This window comes from Gorilla gorilla, chromosome 5, assembly GCF_029281585.2.
Source record: "Gorilla gorilla gorilla isolate KB3781 chromosome 5, NHGRI_mGorGor1-v2.1_pri, whole genome shotgun sequence".
Taxonomy (NCBI): domain Eukaryota; kingdom Metazoa; phylum Chordata; class Mammalia; order Primates; family Hominidae; genus Gorilla; species Gorilla gorilla.
The window spans coordinates 134,799,297-134,822,803 of NC_073229.2; the positions used below are offsets into that span (position 1 = coordinate 134,799,297).

General features: G+C 37.7%; 1 protein-coding gene across 8 annotated transcripts in view; it reads right to left on the reverse strand.

The window, feature by feature from the left end:
• CDK19 (cyclin dependent kinase 19) overlaps nt 1-23,507 on the reverse strand; it is a 206,357-nt gene that overhangs the window by 40,231 nt on the left and 142,619 nt on the right. For 6 of the 8 annotated variants that reach the window (XM_055391508.1, XM_031012405.3, XM_031012406.3 and 3 more), the window contains 2 exons: nt 20,457-20,567; nt 17,462-17,602 (listed from right to left, as the gene is read on the reverse strand). The exons of 1 other annotated variant lie outside the window; for it this stretch is intronic. In XM_055391508.1, coding sequence (XP_055247483.1) covers nt 17,462-17,602; nt 20,457-20,567 — 252 coding nt within the window. The remainder of the gene's footprint in view (nt 1-17,461; nt 17,603-20,456; nt 20,568-23,507) is intronic. One more of the 8 variants, XM_055391509.2, reaches the window with a different exon arrangement.

Below are 23,507 nucleotides of genomic sequence, written 5' to 3' on the forward strand. Positions count from 1 at the left end.
GGGAGGAGCCAGGAGGATAAAATGGGGGAAACATAAACATAAGCATGCTACTGGTAATCTTCCACTTACTGGGTAAAGTGACAGGTTCTCAACAGTTCACTGTATTTTTATGCTTTGTAACATCCACAAATATTTCAAATATTCTTGTATATGTATCATATAATAACAAAGACAAAAAATAAAGCAAGGCATGGGGACAGGCATTGTTGGGAGTGGGATGGGAGGGTATAATTGTCAGCATTATTTAAGCATTATTTTAAATTCTTTGGAGAAAGCCTCTTTGAGAAGATAACATTTGGGATAACACCTGAGTCAGCTAGGTGTCTAAGGGAAGGGCAGTCCTGGCAGAGGGAGGAGCAAGCTGGAAGGCCCAAAGCAAAACGGGGGATATCTGGAGACAAGACTAAGGAGAATAGAACGGGTCAGGAAAAATAGAGTGACACAGCAATAGTAATTATAAAGAGAGGAAACCCAAGGAAGGGCTTGCTTGCTGTTTCAAATGGTTCTGTTTTCATCCAAGTCATTTTAGTACCAGAATTGGGCAGGTTCTTGGGCACCTTCTGGCCTGTGCTTTGGCAGTTGGGGAGGACTGCTACTGCTACAAGGTTTGCAGGAGGGCAAGGTCAAGGTCAAGGTCATGGTGTTTAGAGTGGTTAGGAAAAACTTGGGTGAGCGAGCAGACTGGCTAATGAGAGAAAGAGCAAAGAGGTCAATGTAAGAACAGGAGAATAAGGACAGGAAATCAAGAGCTCAGGCAAAGGGTTGGGAAGGGGGTTGTCAATTATACAGAATCACATAACTTGGAGAGACTTCGGGTTTTACACGACTAGAATTATCATCACTTGTTATATTATCTTCTGTCTTATCCATAATTTTTAAATAGTTGAAATAGATCTACTATCTATCTATCTACCTATCCGTCTAACACCTATCTATGTATCTGTCTGTCTAACTATCTTCCTCCTGCCCAATTTCTGATGGCAGAGGATTTGAAGAGACTATCACTTCTAGTACACTAAATATTTCTCTAATGTTTGCTTTTGTCTATTTTGGTATTGCTTATAATTAGAGAAATGGCATTTTAAAACATATAATAAAAAATAGGCCAGGCACGATGGCGCAACTCTGTAATCCCAGTACTTTGGGAGGCCGAGAAGGGCAGATTGCTTGCGCTCAGGAGTTTGAAACCAGGCTGGGCAACATGGTGAAAACCCCATCTCTAAAAAAAATACATTCGTATTCCTGGATTTGGTTTACTAGTATTTTAATATTTTTACAACTACACTCATAGGTGAGGTTGACCTGAAATTTTTATTTTTCATGCTTTGTCTGCTTTTGCTATCAAGATTATACTGGCTTTCTAGAATATGTTTGGAGCATTCCCTCTTTCTCTATTATTTGACAATGTTTGAATAATATGAAAACAATCAGCTGAAAATTTTGAGAACCTGCCTCTAAGATCATCTGGGGTTGATGTTTTCTCAGAAAGATTTTTAACTACAGTTTTAGTTCATTTAGCATTTCTTAGCTTCTTCAGTCTAAGAAAGAAATAATAAATAAATAAATAAAGCAAGCAAGCAAAGGAGAATAAAGGGAGTTGAAGGAACAAGAGTCAATGAAAGATTCTGTGAAGGGAGAATCACTTGAACCCAGGACGTGGAGGTTGCAGTGAGCTGAGATCACGCCATTGCATTCCAGCCTGGGCAACAGAGTGAGATCCTGTCTCAAAAAACAAACAAACAAACAACAACAACAAAAACAAAAACAAAGAAAAAAGAGAAAGATCCTGTGAAGGAACATCAAAGGTAAGAAAACCAAGAAAGTAAAAAATAAATAAATAAGCTAAAAAAGAAAACAAAGGTAAGAAAACCTAGATAGCACAGGGTTCTCGAAGCTAAGAGAACCTAAAAAGTAGCCATCAGGTGCAACATAATGAAAGTAGCCATCAGGTGCAACATAATGAAAGCTGAGAAGGCTTTTGGAATGGACAATTGGGTCATAGGTGATTCCAAAAAAATAATTTCTGTGCATTTACAGAAGCCAGACACAGTAAATGAGATCCAAATAAATGGGGAAAAGGTAAAGGCAGATTTTAGAGTACATTTTTGAAAGCCTTAGTGAGAATGGGATCTCTAGGGGACATAACAATTTTTTTAATTATAAAATTATCAAATAAGCTATCTTATTTTTTTATTATTTTTCATTCCTTAAGTTTGAGCTTAAACCCTTTAAAAATAAAGATAGTAAGATAAAAACACTACGAAGTATGAGATCTGAGAGCAAAAATTGCTTCATGTAAGAAATGAACATAGATTATAAGCTGCTGAATGCAAGTAGTACAGGAAGGTGGTTTTAGATCACTCAGCTATCTCTTGATAGAAGTTCTTGCAGTCACACTATGTCGAAACAGAATATGAGCAACACAATGGAATGAAGACACAGAGAGAGAAAAGAGGAATATCTCTTTTCTAGTACTGAAGTTAGTAGAGAATACCTTTGATCTAACATACTTGAAGCCTATGGAAGCTCTAAGTGTGGACTCTCCATGTAAAGTCTGAGATGAGGGCAGAGGCAGTGACATCGTTTAAGGGAGTAGTAGCTTATGAGCTCTTTTGCACAGTTTGAGGACAGAACCTAGAGCTTGGGCAGTAACCACAGAGAAGGGCTCCTGTAGTCAAGTTAAGACCTGGAATTGCAGAGGGAAGTCATTTTCAAATGTGCATTTCTTTACTGGGATTGCCTGTTCCCTTTAGAACAAGTAAATAAATGTTAAGGTCTCAAGATACTTGATGTTTCAAAATATGAATGATAACAAAATGAACAATATAATCACCATCAAAGTGTGTTTAATTTTTCAAAGCATTTCACATCCATCATTTCATCTTTCTTAATGGAAATATTCAAGGGTATACAAGGCTATGGGGTCAAGTCTCAGGGCAACTCCATCCAATCCTCAAGATTCTATATTAAGTTGTGTTTGCAGATGTTATGCTTAATTTTCAAAAGACTAATGGTGATTAATTTTAGTGAAAGTATATGCTCTTTTTTAAAAAAAAGGAAACTACAGTTCACGCATACACACCTTCACCCACATAAAAAACCTAAAAGGATGAAGAAAGGATACCAAAATTGTTCTGACCTAGTTACATCCCAAGTAACACAGACTATGCTTTACTAAAACTCCTCTTCTTACTGTGAACACAAAATGCCAGCTGTGAAAGAAAGTGATACTGCTGGGTTTGCACACTTTGGTTACCATAGAAACAGTAGAAATGGCAAGAGTTGGATGCCTCACATTTAAGTTATCGGCAATAAAATCAGATAGATAAACCAATGCCCAGGGTTCATTTTAGTTAAATTGTATTTTAAAGGCAAAAGTCAGGGAAATAATGTGATAAGTAATATGATTACTCAGAAGCTACTCCTGAAATATCTGCATTTTAGCAGAATTTACTTAATGCTTTAATTTATATTCATGATACTTTACATGTACTCCAGATTTGCTTTTTCCTTCTATAGAATCAATTTTTTCACAGGGTTAAATATATTTCAGTTAATTGGCACATTATGAGTAGCACAGCCTAAAGATACACAATCTTTCTACTACATTTGCTTTCTCCCACCCCATTTGGGACAAAAATATGAAACTCATAATATGACTCTTATCAGTACCAATAAAGAGAGAAAAAGACAAACACAATTGTCTACAATCCTGAATAATAGGAACAGAGACAATCAGAATATCAATTGGAGTAGTTTCTGAAACAATGAACAGTGCCGGCTTGATATTAATGGCTACAACTATACTTTTATTTAAATATTGTTAGTGGTGACACAACTTTCCTCACATTTGATACAAACATACATTCCCAGGAAAAAACCCTCAGTTCATGCTCCTTTCTTTACACTGTTGTTCATTGTTTACCCTGAACAAATAAGATTCTGCACTGTAACAAATAGGGCAAAGAACTACCTAAAAGTAAAATCTATGCCTTTTTCTTCTTTTTTTCTTAAGCAGTTATTTGCTAATAGCATTAGTCCATCATAACTGCTTACCCCTTAAAACAACTTCATTGATTAGATAGTAGATGATTTAAAATATGGAGAATCTGATCATTGTGGTTGCAACTTCCTAGAAGGCAGGGAGAGTCATCCTGTCACAACTTTATATGTCTGCTGAGAACTAGGTACATACTGTGTTTAATACATATTTGTTGCATGAGTAAACAAATAAGTGAATGAGCTAAATTGCCAGTAGTTTGTACTCATAATCCATCCAGCTATGGGGTAAGGTATAAGTGTCCTCTGAGAGGCAAGTTCCCAATTTGAAAAGAAGATGGCTGCGTGCAGTGGCTCATGCCTGTAATCCCAGAACATTGGGAGGCCAAGGCGGGCAGATGACCTGAGGTCAGGAGTTCGAGACCAGCCTGACCAACATGGAGAAAACCCACCTCTACTAAAAATACAAAAAATTAGCCGTGCATGGTGGCGCATGCCTGTAATCCCAGCTACTCGGGAGGCTAAGGCAGGAGAATCACTTGAACCTGGGAGGTGGAGGTTATGGTGAGCCAAGATCATGCCATTGCATTCCAGCCTGGGCAATAAGAACAAAACTCTGTCTCCAAAAAAAAAAAAAAAAAAAAAGAAAGAAAGAAAGAAAAGAAGTTGAAGTTGAAGGAAACTAGAATAAATACTCCAAAACATGCCAAGCTCACTTCTGAATAAGGGTTTTTAAAAGTTATTATTTTACTTTATTCTGGGGTTTCAAAAATCCTCGATAGGCCAGGCACAGTAGCTCACGCCTGTAATCCCAGCACTTTGGGAGGCTGAGGTGGGTGGATCACGAGGTCAGGAGTTCGAGACCAGCTTGGCCAATATAGTGAAACCCTGTCTCTACTAAAAATACAAAAATCAGTCAGGCATGGTGGCACGCACCTGTAGTCCTAGCTACTTGGGAGGCTGAGGCAGGAGAATTGCTTGAACCCAGGAGGCAGAGGTTGTGGTGAGCCGAGATCGCACCACTGCACTCTAGCCTGGGCAACAGAGCAAGACTCCATCTCAAAAAAAAATAGATAAATAAAAATAAAAATCCTCTCTATGCTAACGGCACCCAAATCTATACCTCTAGGTCTCTAACTTTCCATATATCTCAGAGATATGTTGACAGTAGCCATTACCACAGTCACCTCAAACTCAACTTGTCCAAACTAAATTTTTACTTTTCCCTGTCAAAACTCCTCTTTTTTTGGTTAATCCTTTCTCAGTCACAAAGTCAACAAAACAGAAGTCTGAACTTGCATTGACGCTCTCCTTTCTCCCTCAAATCTAACCAATCCTCAGATCTGACTACTTACATCCTACATTTTTGTCAACTATCTCCCCTCCTCTCAATTTGGATCACCTCTGTCATAGTTCAAGCCTTCCTTATTTCTCCACCAGCTGACTTCAACCACCTGATAAGGCTACTATCCCTATGTCCTCAAACCAACTCTCCATAGCCCTGTCTGAGTGGTCTTTCTTTAACAAAAACCTGACCAGCTCAGGAAACTGGACACAGGAAAAATCCACACTTCTAAACAGGACAGCTAAGATCCACCATAATCTGGTCCTCTTTCTCCTGCCTCTTCTTTTACTACTTCTTGCCTTGTCCCAGTAATATAAAGTGCTTGTACTTTCTTCTCTATGCCCTTATTCATACTCCTCTGCCTGGAATGCTCCCCCCACCCACCTCTCTTCATCTTACCAATTTCTATGAATCCTTTCCTATTCAGCTCAGTATGAATTATCCAAGGTACTTAGTACCTTATGCTTAGCTCATCCTTGAATGCACCTCATAATTTCTTTTGTAAACCTTGTTGCTTTATGATTATGTTTGTTGGCTCTTCCCCACCATGTACTCGTTGGGGGAAGGGATTGTATTTATTAACTCTGTATTCCCAGTACCCAGCATACTATCTGGTACATATTAAGAAGCCAAATATGTTTGTAATGCAAATATTCTGTATTTTGTCTGTAAACCACTACTTCCCCCCACAGAAATCCAGTTATAAATAAATAGCTAAAAATGACAATTAGGTTCCATAATTACATTAGTGTCATAACTTTAGGTACACTATAGGCTAAATAGGTCTTTCTATTCAGAGACTCTAACTACTGTTTAAAATGTTATTTCTAATGAAAATGCCTTTCCAGTTTGAAATTATGTATTTACAACTATATGTAGGCTATCTGTAAATCAGGAGAAACCTGTAATATTAAATGCTATGACTAATTTCATTTTAGCTTGAACTGGTTTAACAGTATCTGTAATATAACACCTATGTTAATCAAACTTCAGTATTCACAGTAAACAATGCTTGCCAACCCAGCACTGCCAACCGTTAACAATGTGTTTCTTTGTCTTTCAGGAGTAGTTACTGGCCTGGACAACAGAGATAAGGTTTTCTTTTCTCTAACAAGAGCCAATAAAAAGCAACCATTATAAAAAGTTCAATGCAAAACAAATACATGTATGTAGAAGGCTATTTACCTAACTAACTTAAAGGTCATTATGCGAGTATAATCACGATATATTCCACATTAACATCCATGGTAGGAATAATGCTACAAAGGTATTTGGATTTATTCCTGTTCATTAACGAGTACAATTCATCCTTAGAGAAGCAACACTGGTAGAGAGTAGCTTTCTATTTATGTTTGGAATACCCACATCCAGATCAAATAATTTGGTCTTATTATCATGAGAAATTAAGAACGTCAGAGATAGAAATTCTCAGACTGAGCCCTCTTGTTCTACTGATGAAGAAAGAGAGGCCTAGAGAAGAGAAAGACCTACAACTTGACCAAGTTCACTCTGTGCAGAGAGTAGCAGGTCCAGATGAAAACCCAGTTCTCTCAGAGATGCACTCCAAGCCAGAGTTGTGAGAGCCACAGCACCCTGGGAAAATGAACAGTACTTAACTGATTATGGCCCTCCCTATAGAAGACTTCTACCTGATGTGTGCTTAGTTGAGAATATGATCCCACAAAATAACTATCATATGTAATCTCTTGGTAAAATGAATCATCAGTCCTTGCATGCAAGATTCCCTTATTCTTATAAGGTATCTATGTTGCTAGTCTAATAGAATACCTGTGGTGTTAATTGCCCAGGTATACATTTATCAAAACTCATCAATTTGTAATTAAAATGGGTATACCTTACTGTATATAAATTCCACCTCAATAAAATTAATTTAATAAAATAGCATGCCTAAATTGATTCTTCAGTAATAGCCAAAGGCCTCAAAGTACTGGGGCTCTGTCTGTAGCCTTTGGTTCTCAACTAGTTCCTGCCATTGCTATCAATGTGGGATGTATCTTAATTAGACCCTCTTAGTGACCTTGAAGTTAGTTTGGTAAATAGTCTTCTTAATACATGTGTTTGTCAGCACAGGCCACTAAAACTTTATGCTTAAGTCAGTGATTATCAAATGAGCCCTGACCCTGCGTTAAACCTTAAGAGAGTTTATATGTCACTGTGAGTCAAACCATGGCTCCTTGCAAGCTGGCCCTCTTGGAAGTGGGATTCTTGGTGTGTACCCTCTCACTATGGAATAACTGGTGAAGCATTAATTCACACTGACAGATAGATGTGCAGGACTCTGTTGAAAGCTCCAACTACAGGGCTATGAACTCAGATGATGAAAAAAACTGTCATGCCAAAAAGAAAAATCATAGCCCATGTCTAGAAAACACATCAATATTACCTTCTTACACATGTAAGGTGTGTGTCACCATATCCAGAGCACTGTAAGAAACATTGTGTCTGATCTTCACAAGGCCTGTGTAGAGGCAGCAAGACAGGAGCATGGATGGCATCACTACCATCAAAGGCCTCCAGACTGCAGACATGAATGGCTAAGCCCTAGACTATCAAGGACTCAGCTTTAAGGAACTTCTTAGGAACCAGAGGTCACTGGCAGGAACACTAGTATGATTCTTCAGCATGACAAGATTTGCAATTGTCCAAAATCACCTAAAATAGCAGGTCAGAAGATATCCTGGCCATACTTTGCTTTTTGATTGCTAACTATGCATTTTAAAAGAAATCAGAATGATTAAGTCATATTAAAAGAAATACTACTTCTTGTCATAATCCTCTTTAAGTAGAATGTTAACTGATAAATCAAATAAAAATAACAAATAATTAAGTCATTTGACTAGCATGGAATTGCTACCTCCAAAGCCTCTCTTAGTAATATATCATTCAAGAAGGAAGAATGAAAAGTACATTTGAAGCAGTTGCTAATTGTGATCTCATTTAATCAAGCTTTTTAAAAACTTCCATATTTTAAATATGAAGACTTGGCAAAAATATTTGTAATATTTAAATATAAACAGGATAAAACACAGCCTACTTTTTTTGTTTTAACACCAGGAGGCATATTTCACATATTGACACTAGATCTCTGCTTTGTAAAGCTGAAGGGGCTAGGAAGAGTATGAGACAACAGGCATTCTGGGGGGAAAAAGAGGTTAAAGAAAGGGCATCTTTGGATTACTGGCAGGATCAAGAAAGAATGCACAGAAGCTTCTGCAGGAAGAAAATGAGATATTCAGGAACTCTGGAGCTACATTCAGGAACTTTGGTGGAACTGAGGGTCAACAACCATATAAATTACTTCTCAGTATTCCCCATTTTACAGATGAGTAAACTAAGGCTTAAGGATCAAAATCTTAGAAATAATTTTTTAAAGTGTAGGTTCTCAAAGTTTCTATATCTTAAGGACTAAGTAAGGCTAAAACTCTAGAGAACGATATTCAATGCCTGCAAAATGCTGGCATAATGGTTACAGTAAGATTTTAAGGGTTTTGCCTTATCAGGCCCTATTTAGCAGAGACAAAATTAAAGACCTGCTGTATCTCCTTGTCAGACAACTTATGAAGAGAAGCTATGCTGCATGCAGAGATTTCTAAGCACTTATTTTAATCAAATGTTCAGAAAGATGAACAGTACAGCATTTTTCTTACAGCTGAGTGAAAACAGAGGGTGGTCTTTGACTTTTGCATACATAGTATTAGACTTTCATACAGAGATATCTTCACTCTCTTCAGCTAAAGGTCTTTTTCATGTTTCTGCATAGTGTCCTTTCAATGCCTCTTGGCTAGCTGTTACAATTCAGCAGAAATACCAGCCTTGGAAAACAAGGTTTTGCCATTATTTAAAATTTTATTCGCATTTTTGCCTCTGCTTTACACAAAAGAGTAGAATATAGAAATAAGAAAGTACTAATACTAGTGATAAGCACAGGCCTCAGACTGCATAAAAAGATGGAAATGTCTAGGTATGTTCAAAGTGATAAATTCTGGACCTCAATTGAATATATCCTCTGAACTTAAGTGGATTAAATCTGTGTTTCCACAGCACGGAGGGGAAGAAGCGAAGGGGAGAGGAGAGGAGGGGAAAATTAGGAAACATATTTTGAATTCTGAAAATCACTGAACAATGTTTCTAAAAGGGAAGAGATAACTAGTACATTATAACTATTTTTTAGCTCTTTCCAACCAGAACCGCCGCTAGATCATACCATCCATGTAACTTTTACACATGAAAAAATTATATATGAAAGGTGGGGACTTTTTGCATTTTCTTCATTGCATTTCCACTAAATAAAAAATGACAATAACAGGATCCAGGTATCATTTAATTTTTGCTCTGTTTTGTTTTTTAGAGACAGGGTCTATGTTATGCAAATTGGACTGGAACTCCTGGGCTCAAGGTATCTTCCCACCTTATCCTCTTGAGTAGCTGGGACTGCAGGCATGTGCCATCACAGCTAGCCCCAAATATCATTTAAAACCTTCCTCAACTCTGATAGTGAAACAGAATATTTCCCTGACCCTTTCGCAGGCTGGAACTGGAGTGCACGGGTGCCAGCAGGGGCAAACTCCACTCACTTGACCTGCTCTCAGGAGGGGAAGCATGCAGGCGAGTGGGTACAGGAGCTGGGGCGAGTACTTTTGGGTGCCAGCAGGAGCAAAACTCCGTGCGGGGCCCATGGCAGTGTCTAAGGGGTGTACCCATGACCCCTTAAGCCACAGAAGGAATGGTACAGTGCCCTTTTAGCTTTGCCATCTGTAGACAGCTTAAGTGTTAACAGCTCAGTGGAGGGTTGGTGTGACAGCCTTTTGCACCTGCACTCGTGGCACCTGAGTTCTTGTCCAGCATCCAGGAGGAATGAGGTCACCTGGGCAAACTGAAGATGGTAAATGTAGGGGATTTGATTGCCAATAAAAGTGGCTCTCAGCAGGAAGGGGAGCTGAAAAGGGTATGGAGCAGGAACCTAATCTTCCCCCAAAGTCCAGCCATCTCCAACTAGACTCTTCTCCAAAGCTACACCATCAAGCTGTCCTTCTGAAGACAAGCTGCTTATCTCCAATATGCAACCAGTCTCCAACCTCCAGCTGCTTCTCCTCTCTGCCGGCTGAGCCTGAGGTTTTTATGGGCACAGGATGGGGAGCAGGGCAAGTCATGGGTGGTTTTGGAAAAGGCAACATTCAAGTGGGAAAACAGGGATGTAAGTTCTCACTTTGGGCCACAGTATCAGGCCTTTAGGCTTGAGGGTAGGAACTTCACCAGGGACCCACCCTATTCTGCCCAGAATTTCCCTGCCTCCTGTCCCTATCAATAGGTAGCTTCAGAAATAGTTTCCAATCTTTCCCACCTCCTGGTATACACACTATTGTGTAAACTCCTCTCCTTGAGTGTGGACTATACCTAATAACTTGCTTCTAATAAGTATGAAAAAATATCCAAAGTCATATAATATATAGATGGTTCCCAACTTTCAATGGGGAAAATTAGGAAACATATTTTGAATTCTGAAAATCACTGAACTTACAATGGATCAATGTATTGATCTTTCGACTTTAGGATGGTGCAAAAGCAATACACATTCAGTATGCTCCTTAACTTACAAAGAGGTTACTTCTGGATAAGCCCATTGTATGTTGAAGATACTAGAAGTTAAAAACATACTTTTGCCTTATAATATTTTCAACTTATGATAGTTCTAATGAGATGTAATTCTATGAAAAATTGGGGAATATCTGTACTTTCCTCTGCAACTAGAATATCTATTGCAACATTTCTTTTTTATTTTATTTTATTTACTTATTTAGAGATGGGGTCTCACTATGTTGCCAGACAGGTGTATAGTGGCTATTCACAGATACAAACAGCACACTACAGCCTTGTACCACTGGCCTCAAGCAATCTTCCCACCTCAGCCTTTGGAGTAGCTGGGACTACAGGTATGTGCCACCCTACCCAGTTTGCATCATTTCCTTTAATCAAATGAAGAAATCATATCTGACTCAAAGTATTGGCAAGGTTTTTTGTTACTTCATTCTGATAGACCTCTAATAGAATAAGTTTTTAGTTCTGTGACAGAAGTAACAGCTACTAGACATTTTAATAGCTGTTAATTAACAATAAAAGCCAAAAGATTCCTGGATACAAAATTATTTTCTCTCTCAACTGGATCTCACAAAATTTTGATATACTGTACCATGTTTGCAGATCATATACTTATTTGTGCCCACAGACTTCAAAAGACTGCAAATTCACCCACTAATGTGAAAAGAGCTTTTGGATGGAAACTCCACACATTTTATTTATTTATTTGTATTTTAATTTTTTGGGGGGTGGGGGGGACTGAGTCTCACTCTATTGCCTAGGCTGGAGTACAGTGGCATGATCTGGGCTCACTGCAATCTCTGCCTCCCAGGTTCAAGCGATTCTCCTGCCTCAGCCTCCCGAGTAGCTGAGATTACAGGCATGTGCCACCACACCCAGCTAATTTTTGTATTTTTAGTAGAGACGGGATTTCACCATATTGTCCAGGCTGGTCTCAAACTCCTGACCTCAGGTGATCCACCCGCCTTGGCCTCCTGAAGTGCTGGGATTACATGCATGAGCCACCGCACCTGGCCTCCACACATATTTTTTAAAAGACAGACCTAAGGTTGGGACCCTAAAGCATTCATTCAAATCCTTCATTCAATAAAGACTTTGTGCTTATTGTGTACTAGGTTCTGGGATATGATAATGAAAAAGAAATAGTCTAACTGATAGTTCAATTTATATCACTGATCTAGTAGCAAGATTCTGAAATGAAGGAGTCATAAATCCACTTAATAATATTATCATTTAGCTGGCATTTCTCTATCATTGCTAAAGAATAATGTGAAATTGCCAGATGCCTTGCTGAAATCCAATTCAAGTAACTCATGAGCACAAACAATATGCCAATGCTGGGACTACAAAAATTATTGAGATATGAACCTTGCTCTCAAGAAGCTCATAATTTTGAAAAAGAGATAAACTATATCTTGGCATTCTTCCAATCTACCAAAATAGTAATCCCATAAAAATGAGTCATCCTATATTTCATTTTCTTACTCTTAGCTATATCCTGCTATAAAATTAAAATACATCTTTTCTCCCTTGGTGTTTACAAGTTCCAAATATTTATAGACTTATGCCTCTACTTCACTGTCTCTCAGCCAAGATGAACATATTTAGCTCTCTTTCTCCTTTCCTTTTAAAGCAATTCTTCATTTTAAGTTATTTTTGGTGACTTTATTTACATTCTCTATTTCTGTATTAAATTCTAGGATTCGAACGACATAATTAAAATATTGACTCAGATATAAAATCAATCATAATGAAAAACAACAACCTTTATGATGACGTAATGCCTCTGTGTGTGATGTCCAAAACACTGGCTTTTATTTACTTTAAATTTTTTATATTATACTGTAAATTTATATTTACTCTAACACATTTCATTATACGGATTTTCCAGGTTTCTCACATCAAATGAAATTTAGAGATGGTGAGCACTCAGTTGTGACTATCAAATAGTGTCAAGCCAAATTTCTTACAGCAATAGAAAATGAAGCATTAAGAAAAACAAAACTAGTCATTGACTACAACAGCAACTCTTAAGGTCACAAAACATAATTTTTCAAATGTCTCCATCATCCTCTTTTTAAGACCATATTCATATTTCATATACTTTATATTTCTGTATCTACTACAGAATGTATTTATAAAGCAAGCATACAGTTTAAATCTACTCCTGAAAGTACTTTGGCAAAACCATGACAATATGGCACAGATATCAGGACTCAAGATTAGTGAATCAAGAATTGAAGAGGCTATCACAGACTAGATTCCTGTTGGTTCAAAGTTTCTTTTTCTTTTTCTTCAGACAGGGTCTCAATTTGTTGCCCAAGGCTGGAGTGGAGCGCAGTGGCACAATCGCGGCTCACTGCAGCCTTGACCTCCTGGGCTAAAGCAGTCCTCCCACTTCAGCCTCCTCAGTAGCTGAAACTACAGGTATGCACCACCACACCCAGTTAATTTTTTATTTTTTGTAGTGATGGGGTCTCACTATGTTGCTCAGGCTACTCTTGAATTCCTGGGCTCAAGTGATCCTCCTGCCTTGGCCTCCGAACATGCTGAAATTACAAGCATGAGCCACCATGCCCAGTCAGTTCAAAATTTCAAATCTTATTAGAGTTACTCACTTGAGGAGTTGGAGGCATTCAGTAAATGTGTGGGTAAAATATAAACCAGTGCTATACTACGTAAGAACCATATTCAGAATGCATTTTCAACATTGTGTTCATGCCATTGATGAGGTAATAATAATCAGTGGTGGTTTTTCTAGTGGGGGAAAAAATCATTCTGTTGCTCACAAACTGTCAGTACTTAAACAAACAAAAAGACCCCAAAAACTCTGTTAACTCTAGTAGGCTCCAACCCATATCTTCTGAGCACGACCTCACATTACTGCAATTCAGCTTATCCATATTTGAGCCAACCAGAACTGCACATCCTTTCTGAGATAATCCAAGTGCTTCTTTACCTCAGAAGTTTTACATCTAAAACTCCCTTAGGTTACCCTCATCACCCAAGTCTCTATTTAAATTCTAGTCATCCTTCAAAGTCCAGCTCAAATGCAACCTGCTCTTTCAAAATTACCTTTATCCCCTACTCAGAAGCTCTTCTGGCCTTGCATAGATTCAGTCTGTACTTCTCATGTAGCTACAATCACATTCTCTCTCATCTATCTTATAGTATAATTGTTTGTGTGTATGTCATATTTCTTCAAGGCTCCTTGAGAAGAAGGTGTTTGACATGGTCATATTTGTGTTGTTCCCATCCCTCTGTGCTTTACACATACAAGAAAACAAAAAATGTTCATTGAGGATAGTGTATTCAAATGCCTGATCCCCAAAATGTCAGTACTATTCTCCCTGATACTCATTCACTGAGGAAATACTTCCTCAACACCTATTGTGTACAGGGGCAGTAGTGTACAAAAAGAGTCAGACATAGATCTTGCTCTCTCAAGAAGTTCACAGGCTACGAGATGTTCTAAGAGATCTCTAAAACTGCTATAATACTAACAGATAAATGCCGTAAGAGAAGTAAAGATGCAGTACAACAGGAACCAACAACAAGAAGAGATTGGTTCCAAGTAGACATGGATATGAGGGTAAGTTTTTTTGTTTTTTTTTTGTTTTTTTTTTTTTTGAGACGGAGTCTCGCTCTGTCACCCAGGCTGGACTGCAGTGGCGCGATCTCGGCTCACTGCAAGCTCTGCCTCCCGGGTTCACGCCATTCTCCTGCCTCAGCCTCCCAAGTAGCTGGGACTACAGGCGCCCGCCACTACGCCCGGCTAACTTTTTGTATTTTTAGTAGAGACAGGGTTTCACCTTGGTCTCGATCTCCTGACCTCGTGATCCGCCCGCCTCGGCCTCCCAAAGTGCTGGGATTACAGGCGTGAGCCACCGCGCCCGGCCGAGGGTAAGTTTTAATTAACATTTGTGTTGGGCCCTGAAAGACAGATAGTATTTGAATATGTTGAGACAGGGATAAGGGGTTTTAAGATAGGGGAAATAAAGGCCATTAAGGCAGGAAATCCCAGGAGGAGACAGGGAACACTCAATAGTTCAGTAGTAAAGTATACATGACAGATGACAGGGATAGAGAAAAATTTTAAAGGCAGTTAAAGCTATAATTGGTAAAACTCTGAAAGCCAAATAAGGAAGTAGAGTTTTAGTCTGTAAGCAATGAGGAACTATTTCAAAGTTCTTGAGCAGGAGCTGAGTAATTAGTCAGAAGGTAGAAAGTGGATTGGAAGGGAAACAGATTGTTGACAACAGACAAGTATAGAGGCTAGTATCACAATGCAAGAAAGAGGTAATAAAAGCCTGAACTAGGAATGAGGACTAGAGATGAAAATAGATGAGTGCAAGGCATATTTTAGAGACAACACCGAAAGAACTTGACAAGTTCTGAATGTGGAGTGCAAAGAAGGGTCTGCAAAGAGGTAAAATAAATTTCTAGGCTAGGAAGAGGGTGGTGCCATAACCAAAAGAGAGGACACTAAAGCAGCAGCAAATCCGAATGGGAGGAAACTGAGTCCTGGGCATACTAAATTTTGGTATCAGTGGACATTCAGGTGACAATATCATGAATAAAATATGTTAAGCTATGCTGTTTAGAACAAAATACAGAATTTTATGAAAAAGAGAGAGGAGCTCAGATAAATTAATCTTCAATAAAAGATTCTGATCAATGATTCAAACATGAACATAACCTCAAAAATATAACCTGCATAAGTTTCATTAAGTGCACAGCAGATTAAAATCTAAAAGCCCGTTTATGAAGGAGTTCTTCTCATGATCTAGAACAACATCATGTACCCAATAATCTTTTTGTTTGTTTGTTTTGAGATACGGTCTGGCTCAGTTGCCCAGGCAGAGTGTGCAGTGATCTCAGCTCACTGCAACCTCCACCTCCCAGGCTCAAGTCATCCTCCCACCTCAGCCTTCCAAACAGCGAGGACCACAGAAGCACACCACGCCCAGCTAATTTTTCTATTTTTTGTTAGAGATGGGGTTTTGCCATGTTGCCCAGGCCGGTCTCGAAGTCCTGAGCTCAAGTGATCCACCCACCTCGGCCTTCCAAAGTGCTGGGACTGGGACTACAGGCATGAGCCACCACACCCAGCCCAATAATCATTTTAAAACATGCTGATTCATAGCTAATAGTAAAGTGGACACATGGAAGCCTCAAAGAATCTTACAGTTAAAAATTATGAGAGGCTGGGCACGATGGCTCACACGTGTAATCCCAGCACTTTGGGAAGCCGAGGAGGGTGGATCACGAGGTCAGGAGTTCAAGACCAGCCTGGCCAAGATGGTGAAACCCCGTCTCTACTAAAAAATACAAAAAAAAAAAAAAAATTAGCCCAGCATAGTGGTGGGTGCCTGTAATCCCAGTTAATCGGGAGACTGAGGCAGAGAATTGCTTGAACCCAGGAGGCAGAGGTTGCAGTGAGCCAAGATGGCGCCACTGCACTCCAGGCTGGGCGACAGAGAGAGACTCTGTCTCAAAAAAAAAAAAAAAAAAAAAAAAAAAAATTATAAGGAGAAATGCTTCCATTAATATGGTAAATGCATCTTCTGTGGTCACTATCATTTAACCCCAATTTATACAATATCACAGCAAGAATGGTCAAGTCAGATGAGTAGCCCTGACTGACAAGGTCCCAACGGATACTAACTAGATCCTTTCGTCAATAAACACTGCTCATCAGTTAATAAAATGGAATTTACCTAGATGTATCCCTACCATATCCCCAGAATTCTCAAAAGCCTAAGAAACAAAAGATCATGAAATCACGTTGTGGGGCCAAAATAAAACCTCCAACATAAACTGAGGAGAAAATGAGGATTACAGCTATTCCATAACCATATCTTCTTAAGAACAAACAAAAGAAACTTGCATCAACATAAACTAAAATAACAACGTGAAGATGAATACCTAGCAATATAATTTGATATCAGTAAATAATGGTTACATGTATACTGAATAAAAAAAAGTAAAATCAAACACTAACTTGCAGCTAATTTGCCTAATAAGTATATACCACCTGTTAGATTGATTTACTCATTTGTTTATTAATATTGATAACATTCTTTTTACTAGATGCAATGTCATTATTTCAGTTTAGATCTTAAGGGAAAGAAAAATGAGAACTCAGTATTAATTACGTTTTTACTAATGATGAGCAATAATATGAAGAACAAATTGGATTGAAATGTGCATGCTTCACATGTGACTACTCCATTAAAATTGTACAGTAATCATTTGTTCAAAATCACACTGATATTTTACAGCTATGCATAAATATAATGGAATGATACCCACCAAATGTTAAATAGTGTTAATATTTTTATTATAGGTTTATGGGTGATTTTTATCTTCTTTTTTGCTTATGTATATTTTCAAGTTTTTCTATAATTAATGTTTTATTATAATGGTACCAAGGAGAAAATATATTTTTTAAAAGAGTAGGGAAAAACGTATTGATGAATTTAAAAGAAAAATACTTACCAAGTCTCTGTGAAGCACCCAATTTGCATGGAGGTAATGGATACCATCAAGAATCTGGTAAAGTAAGGATTTAACCATAGATCTTGGCAACTGCATGGGCTTTTTATTTGCTTTTGATGCACGGTGAAACTTAATAATATGCTAAAAATTAAAAAAACATAATAATATAGTCTTTGCTAATATCTATGACAATAAAACACAATCAATGCTGTAACAAATGCTCTATATTTTAAAATTACTTATTAAAGGCCAATAATGACACAAAGAAAAATAATTTGAATAATAAGTTCAACCAAAACAATCTATTTTGAGGGTGACTGTGACCATGTTAATGAGGGGTTACAATGACTAAATTTACTGAAACCATTAAGATTTTCATTAAATAGGACCAAAAGGTAAAAAGGACTGATATTGAAAGAGCTGCCGAAGAAGAGTATTATATTCTTTACTGACAGAATGAAAGATTTAAAAAAGAAAGAAAAACTGTAAATCTTCACTTTCTATAAAAAGTTAGCACTTAGTACACTTGGGTAACATCACTGATCAGGTGTATATTTGAATTATTGGAAAAGTTTCATCTTTGGCACAGAATAAATTAGAATATATTCCTGGGAGTTAATGTTAAATATGAAATTGCTAAAAAGGAAGAGAGAAAAAAATAGGAAATTCAATCCCATTGAAATAAATACAACTGGGTCACCATATTCAAATTTTTATATCCACGTTATATTGTGGGTTATAAAAACATTGTACTGAAAGGGAAAAAATGCTACCTGCCCCCGCAGTGCTCCCATCTCCACCTCCATTCCTATCCCACACCTGCCTCTGTCCAAAACATAAAATGGACACTGAGGACCATCAAAATCCTATGCAAACAATACTGATGAAATTGTCAATAGTGCTCCAGTAACTTTAAGATGACCAAATGGTATGTAAAATTATTAAGCTATTTATACAGCTTTTTTATTTTTATAAACTGTTCAGTAATAACGTTGATTTGATTTTAAGAAATAATAGAAAATTAGAGTTTATACTATAGCAGTGATTTCCAGTAGAAATATACTGGGAGCCACATGTATAACTTTCCACTTTTTAACAGCTACATTAAAAAAGAGGCTGGGTGTGGTGGCTCACACCTGTAATCCCAGCACTTTGGGAGGCCGAGGCAGGTGGATCACCTGAGGTGAGGAGTTCAAGGCCAGCCTGACCAACATGGTGAAACCCCGTCTCTACTAAAAATACAAAATTAGCTGGGCGTAGTGGTGTATGCCTGTAATCCCAGCTACACAGGAGGCTGAGGCAGGAGAATCACTTGAACCCAGAAGGCGGAGGTTGCAGTGAGCTGAGATTGTATCACTGCACTCCATCCTGGACAACAAAAGTGAAACTCCGTTTCAAAAAAAAAAAAAAAAAAGAAACAGGTAAAATCAATGTGTGCACTTCAGATACTTCTGAAGTGAATTTTCTAAATATTACAAATACTATCTTCTCAGTAAAATGTCAGTTTATTGCTTAAGTTCTTTAAAATCAACATTTATCATTATATTTATTTTGAAATATGGTATTGGACAGTACAGTTCTACAGGATCTGACTATTCCAATGTACTACATCATCTTCTTTCATCACCCCACTGATGTTCAAAGTAAAGTACATACACTGTCAAGTAAGCCTTGGTTGACATATAGGGGAATATAGAAAAATGGAGAAAATACAATGTCTGTGAATATCCATGAAAAGAATTGAAAAAAAAACACACTGGAAATTCTTGTCCATATCTGCTATAATAGCATACACTCCGAAAGTTTCTTTAAGACCTGAGTCTGCTAAAGTTATTCCTCAACAGATTTATAACTTATATAGATGAAAAACCACATTATATTAAATCAAAATTTATTAGTCAGGTGTGGTCATGCACCTGTGGTGCCAGCTACTTGGGAGGCTGAGGCAGGAGGATCGCTTGAGCCCAGGAGGTCAAAGCTGCAGTGAACCATAACTGTGCCATTGCACTCCAGCCTGGGTGATAGAGCGAGACCCTGTCTCAAACAAACAAACAAACAAAAAAGGCTGGGTGCGATGGCTCATGCCTATAATCTCAACAGTTTGAGAGGCCAAAGTAGGAAAATCACTTGAGCCCAGGAGTTCAAGACCAGCTTGTGCAAGATGGCAAGACCTTGTCTCTATAAAACATTTTTGAAAAATTAGCCAGGCATAGTGGTGCTAAATTAATTATCCATAATTTTAACTTAGTGCCAGATTTGAAGTTTGTTACTTTTAGCAGTTCCTCAGATAAAGTGTTTAAATGTTCTGATTCCTAATTTGAAAAGATAGGAATTAGAATTTTTTGCTTCTTTCACACGTTGATAAAAACATCCTTAAAGCAATCTTCACTATACATATTAGTAAACTGCCATTAATTACTTGCATAAAAGTATAGTCTCCCGCCAGGCATGGTGGCTCACGCCTGTAATCCCAGCACTTTGGGAGGCCGAGGTGAGCAGATTACCTCAGGTTGGGAGTTCGAGACCAGCCTGACCAACATGGAGAAACCCCGTCTCTACTAAAAATACAAAATTAGCCAGGCATGGTGGTGCATGCCTATAATCCCAGCTACTAAAGAGGCTGAGGCAGGAGAATCGCTTGAACCTGGGAGGCAGAGGGTGCGGTGAGCCAAGATCGTGCCACTGCACTCCAGCCTGGGCAACAAGAGCGAAACTCCCTTCCCCGTTCGTCCCCCCCGGGCCAAAAAAAGTATAGTCTCCCATTCATTAAAATCTTTCTGAAGTAAAATTTCTAAATATTACAAATACTATCTTCTCAGTAAAATGTGAGTTTATTGCTTAAATTCTTCAAAATCAACATTTATGTTTATATTGACTTTGAAATATGGCTAACAGAGCAAGCTTTCCTTTCTGTGCATTAACAATATGTATTTTATATAAATATGCTCCATACCTATATAAAATAATCCTAGAAATACAGTGAGATTATACTTACCCACAAGTCATGCTCTGCATAATCAAACAGCAGCCACACCTTCCTGTCACTGTGAGAAAGGAACACCTTCTGCAATGCAATCACATTAGGGTGCTTCAATTCTCGCAAAAGCTGAATGCAAAAGAAAGAGAGGGGTCACTGTTGTGTTAGCAAGGAGGGGGAAATGATGAATGTCTTATAACTTCAAAACGAAATTTCTGAAAATCTAGAGAATCCAGGTAAGCAAAATGAAAGAAAAAAATACCACCCAAAATACCGCCATTCAGAGATAAGCTCTGTCAACATCTTGGTGCATATCTTTCCAATCCTTTTTCTATGTGCTTAGGTATATTTGTTTTGTTTTGTTTTACTTTCTTTCTTGTCAGAGACTGCAAGCAGGAATGTGTTTTTAAAAATAGGATTTTAAATGGTAAAATGTAAAACAGCAAACAAAAGTAATATCATATCATTAAATAATTAATTACATTTTTGTACATGCATATCTTTTTTACTAAAGAAACTGTTCCTTGGGAGGCAGGAATCATGTATTAATACTGCTTATATCTACCCTAGCACTGTATTGGTGCTCAAGAAACAGGCGACAAAACAAGGAAAGATATTTAACAATCCCTGTACTTATCCATCCCTAGAGTACGTGGTTGAGGGTTTTTTTTTGAAGAGTAGTGAGTATAAGGGAATGACTGTCATGCCCACTTATAAAAACTGAAGTTGAGAACAGGTCCTGTAAACAGAAAAAAAGAAATAGGACTTCACAAAGTAAAAGCTTTAAGCTGGACTCTGACGATATGCAGGAAAGATAGACCAGAGCAGCAAGCAGAAACAGCACTTTGCACATAACAGACAGCTGCTTGATAAAATATTTAGCAACAATGACATTATTGCTCAAGGTAAAAGCCTTAGAAATATGCCTGCCTCAGGCTGTCCTTAAACAGGGTTCAGATTTCACAGGTAAAGAGAAACATATTCAATTTAATAAATATTTTGAATACCTTTTAAATGTAAAGCTCTGTGAAAGATGCAAAAAGGGAAAGACAAAACTTCCCTTGAATATTTTATATGTGCAAGATGATTATATACAAATGTTTTTCTCTCACTTAATCTTTAGAACAATTTTATGATGCACACAGAACCCAAGGCTCAGTGTGATAAAAATAACATGACCAAAGTCAAATAGCTAGAAAGAGAAGGGGTTTGGACTTAAATAGATCTGCCTGATTGCAAAGTCCATGCTTTTTCCACTACAGCTAAAGTTCATGTCTTCAATTCCCACAATGTGGTAAGGAAGACAGACATATAAATAGATCAATGAGGCAGAGAAAAATAAACTGCTTACCCATTCTAATAACTTCAGTAACTTTTTTTTTTAGACAGTGTCTTGCTCTGTTGCCCAGGCTGGAATGCAATGGCACAATCTCAGCTCACTGCAACCTCCGCCTCCAAGGTTCAAGCGATTCTTCTGCCTCAACCTCCTGAGTAGCTGGGATTACAGGTGCGCACCACCACGCCTGGCTAATTTTTGTATTTTTAGTAGAGATAGGGTTTTACCATGTTGGCCAGGCTGGTCTTGAACTGCTGACCTCAAGTGATCTGCCCACCTTGGCCTCCCAAAATCTAGAGAGTTTGCCATTTTGAACACTTCAGGGTCTCTGGCTCTGGCAAACCCTGTTTTTAATGACCCCATTGCTATGGCCAGCCTTGAAGCACTTACACTGTGGTAAGAGACTTCACCCCAGGCACAATGACTGTCTCCTTCTTTCTGACTCCTTGATATTGATGAACGTAGAGAGTCTGCCTTTATTACCTATGCAAAATATGTTTTCTTTGCAGCCTGAAGTAGATGGGAAAGTAGAACTCCACTTCTGCATCTAAACCAGGCTCTTGAAACACCCAACATTGGCACAGATCCCTGATTCCTGGACCTCGCTTGTCTGGGAAAGTGGTTGTCACAGTAGCAATATTTAATCAACACTTCTAAAAAACTACATTCTCTGTGACTTCCAATTGTTGATCCCACTAGAATAAATTCATTTTAAGTCCTCTGTTAAAAAAATTGTTTTGACTAGATAATACATTCATATGGTTCAAAAATCAAAGTATATACAAGGATATATATTGAAATGTTTCACTACCACTCCTCTTGCTTCCCTGGAGGTAACAACTTTTATTAATTGCTTATTTTCCTTGCATGTTTCTTGATGCAAATAAAAACAAATATGAATATATATTTTATCCTCCATTGTTTACACAAAAGATAGCATAATATACACACTGCTCTGCACTTTGTTTGTTTTTTTACCCTTACTCTATCTTGGAAATCTCTTAATATTAGGACAATATCAATATTAGAAATACTTCCTTCAGGTGAGAAGTGATTTGGCATAAAAGAAAAATTTTTTAAAAGAAATAAAAATAATATTTCTTGTTCTTTTTTACAGTAGCATGGTATTTCTAGATCACCTCTTTTAATGTGGTAAAATATATACATAATATAAAATTTACTATTTCAACCATTTTTAAGTATACTAGATATACTTAGTATATTTACTTAATCCCACTACTTATACTAGTTCAATGGGATTAAGTACAACCATCATCACTGTGTATTTCCAGAACTTTTTCATCCCAAAATGAAAATCTATACCATTAAATAATATCTCCAGGTTGCCCCCTACCCCCAGCTCCTGATAACCATTATCTAATTTATGTCTCTATGAATTTGACTGTTCTTGGTATGTAGCTCATATAAGTGGAACAATACAGTGTCTGCCTTTTTTTCACATAATATAATGTCTTCAAGGTTCATTTGTGTTGTAGCATGTATGAGAATTTCATTCCTATTTAAAGCTGAATACTATTACATCGTATGTATAGACCACATTTCGTTTGTCCATTTGCCCCTCAATAGACATTTAGGGTGTTTCTACCTTTTGGTTATTATGAATAATGTTCTCTATATATTGGTGTATAAATAACTATTTGAATCCCCACTTTCAATTCCTTTGTATATATACCCAGAAGTGAAATTGCTAGATCCTATGGTAATTCTATGTT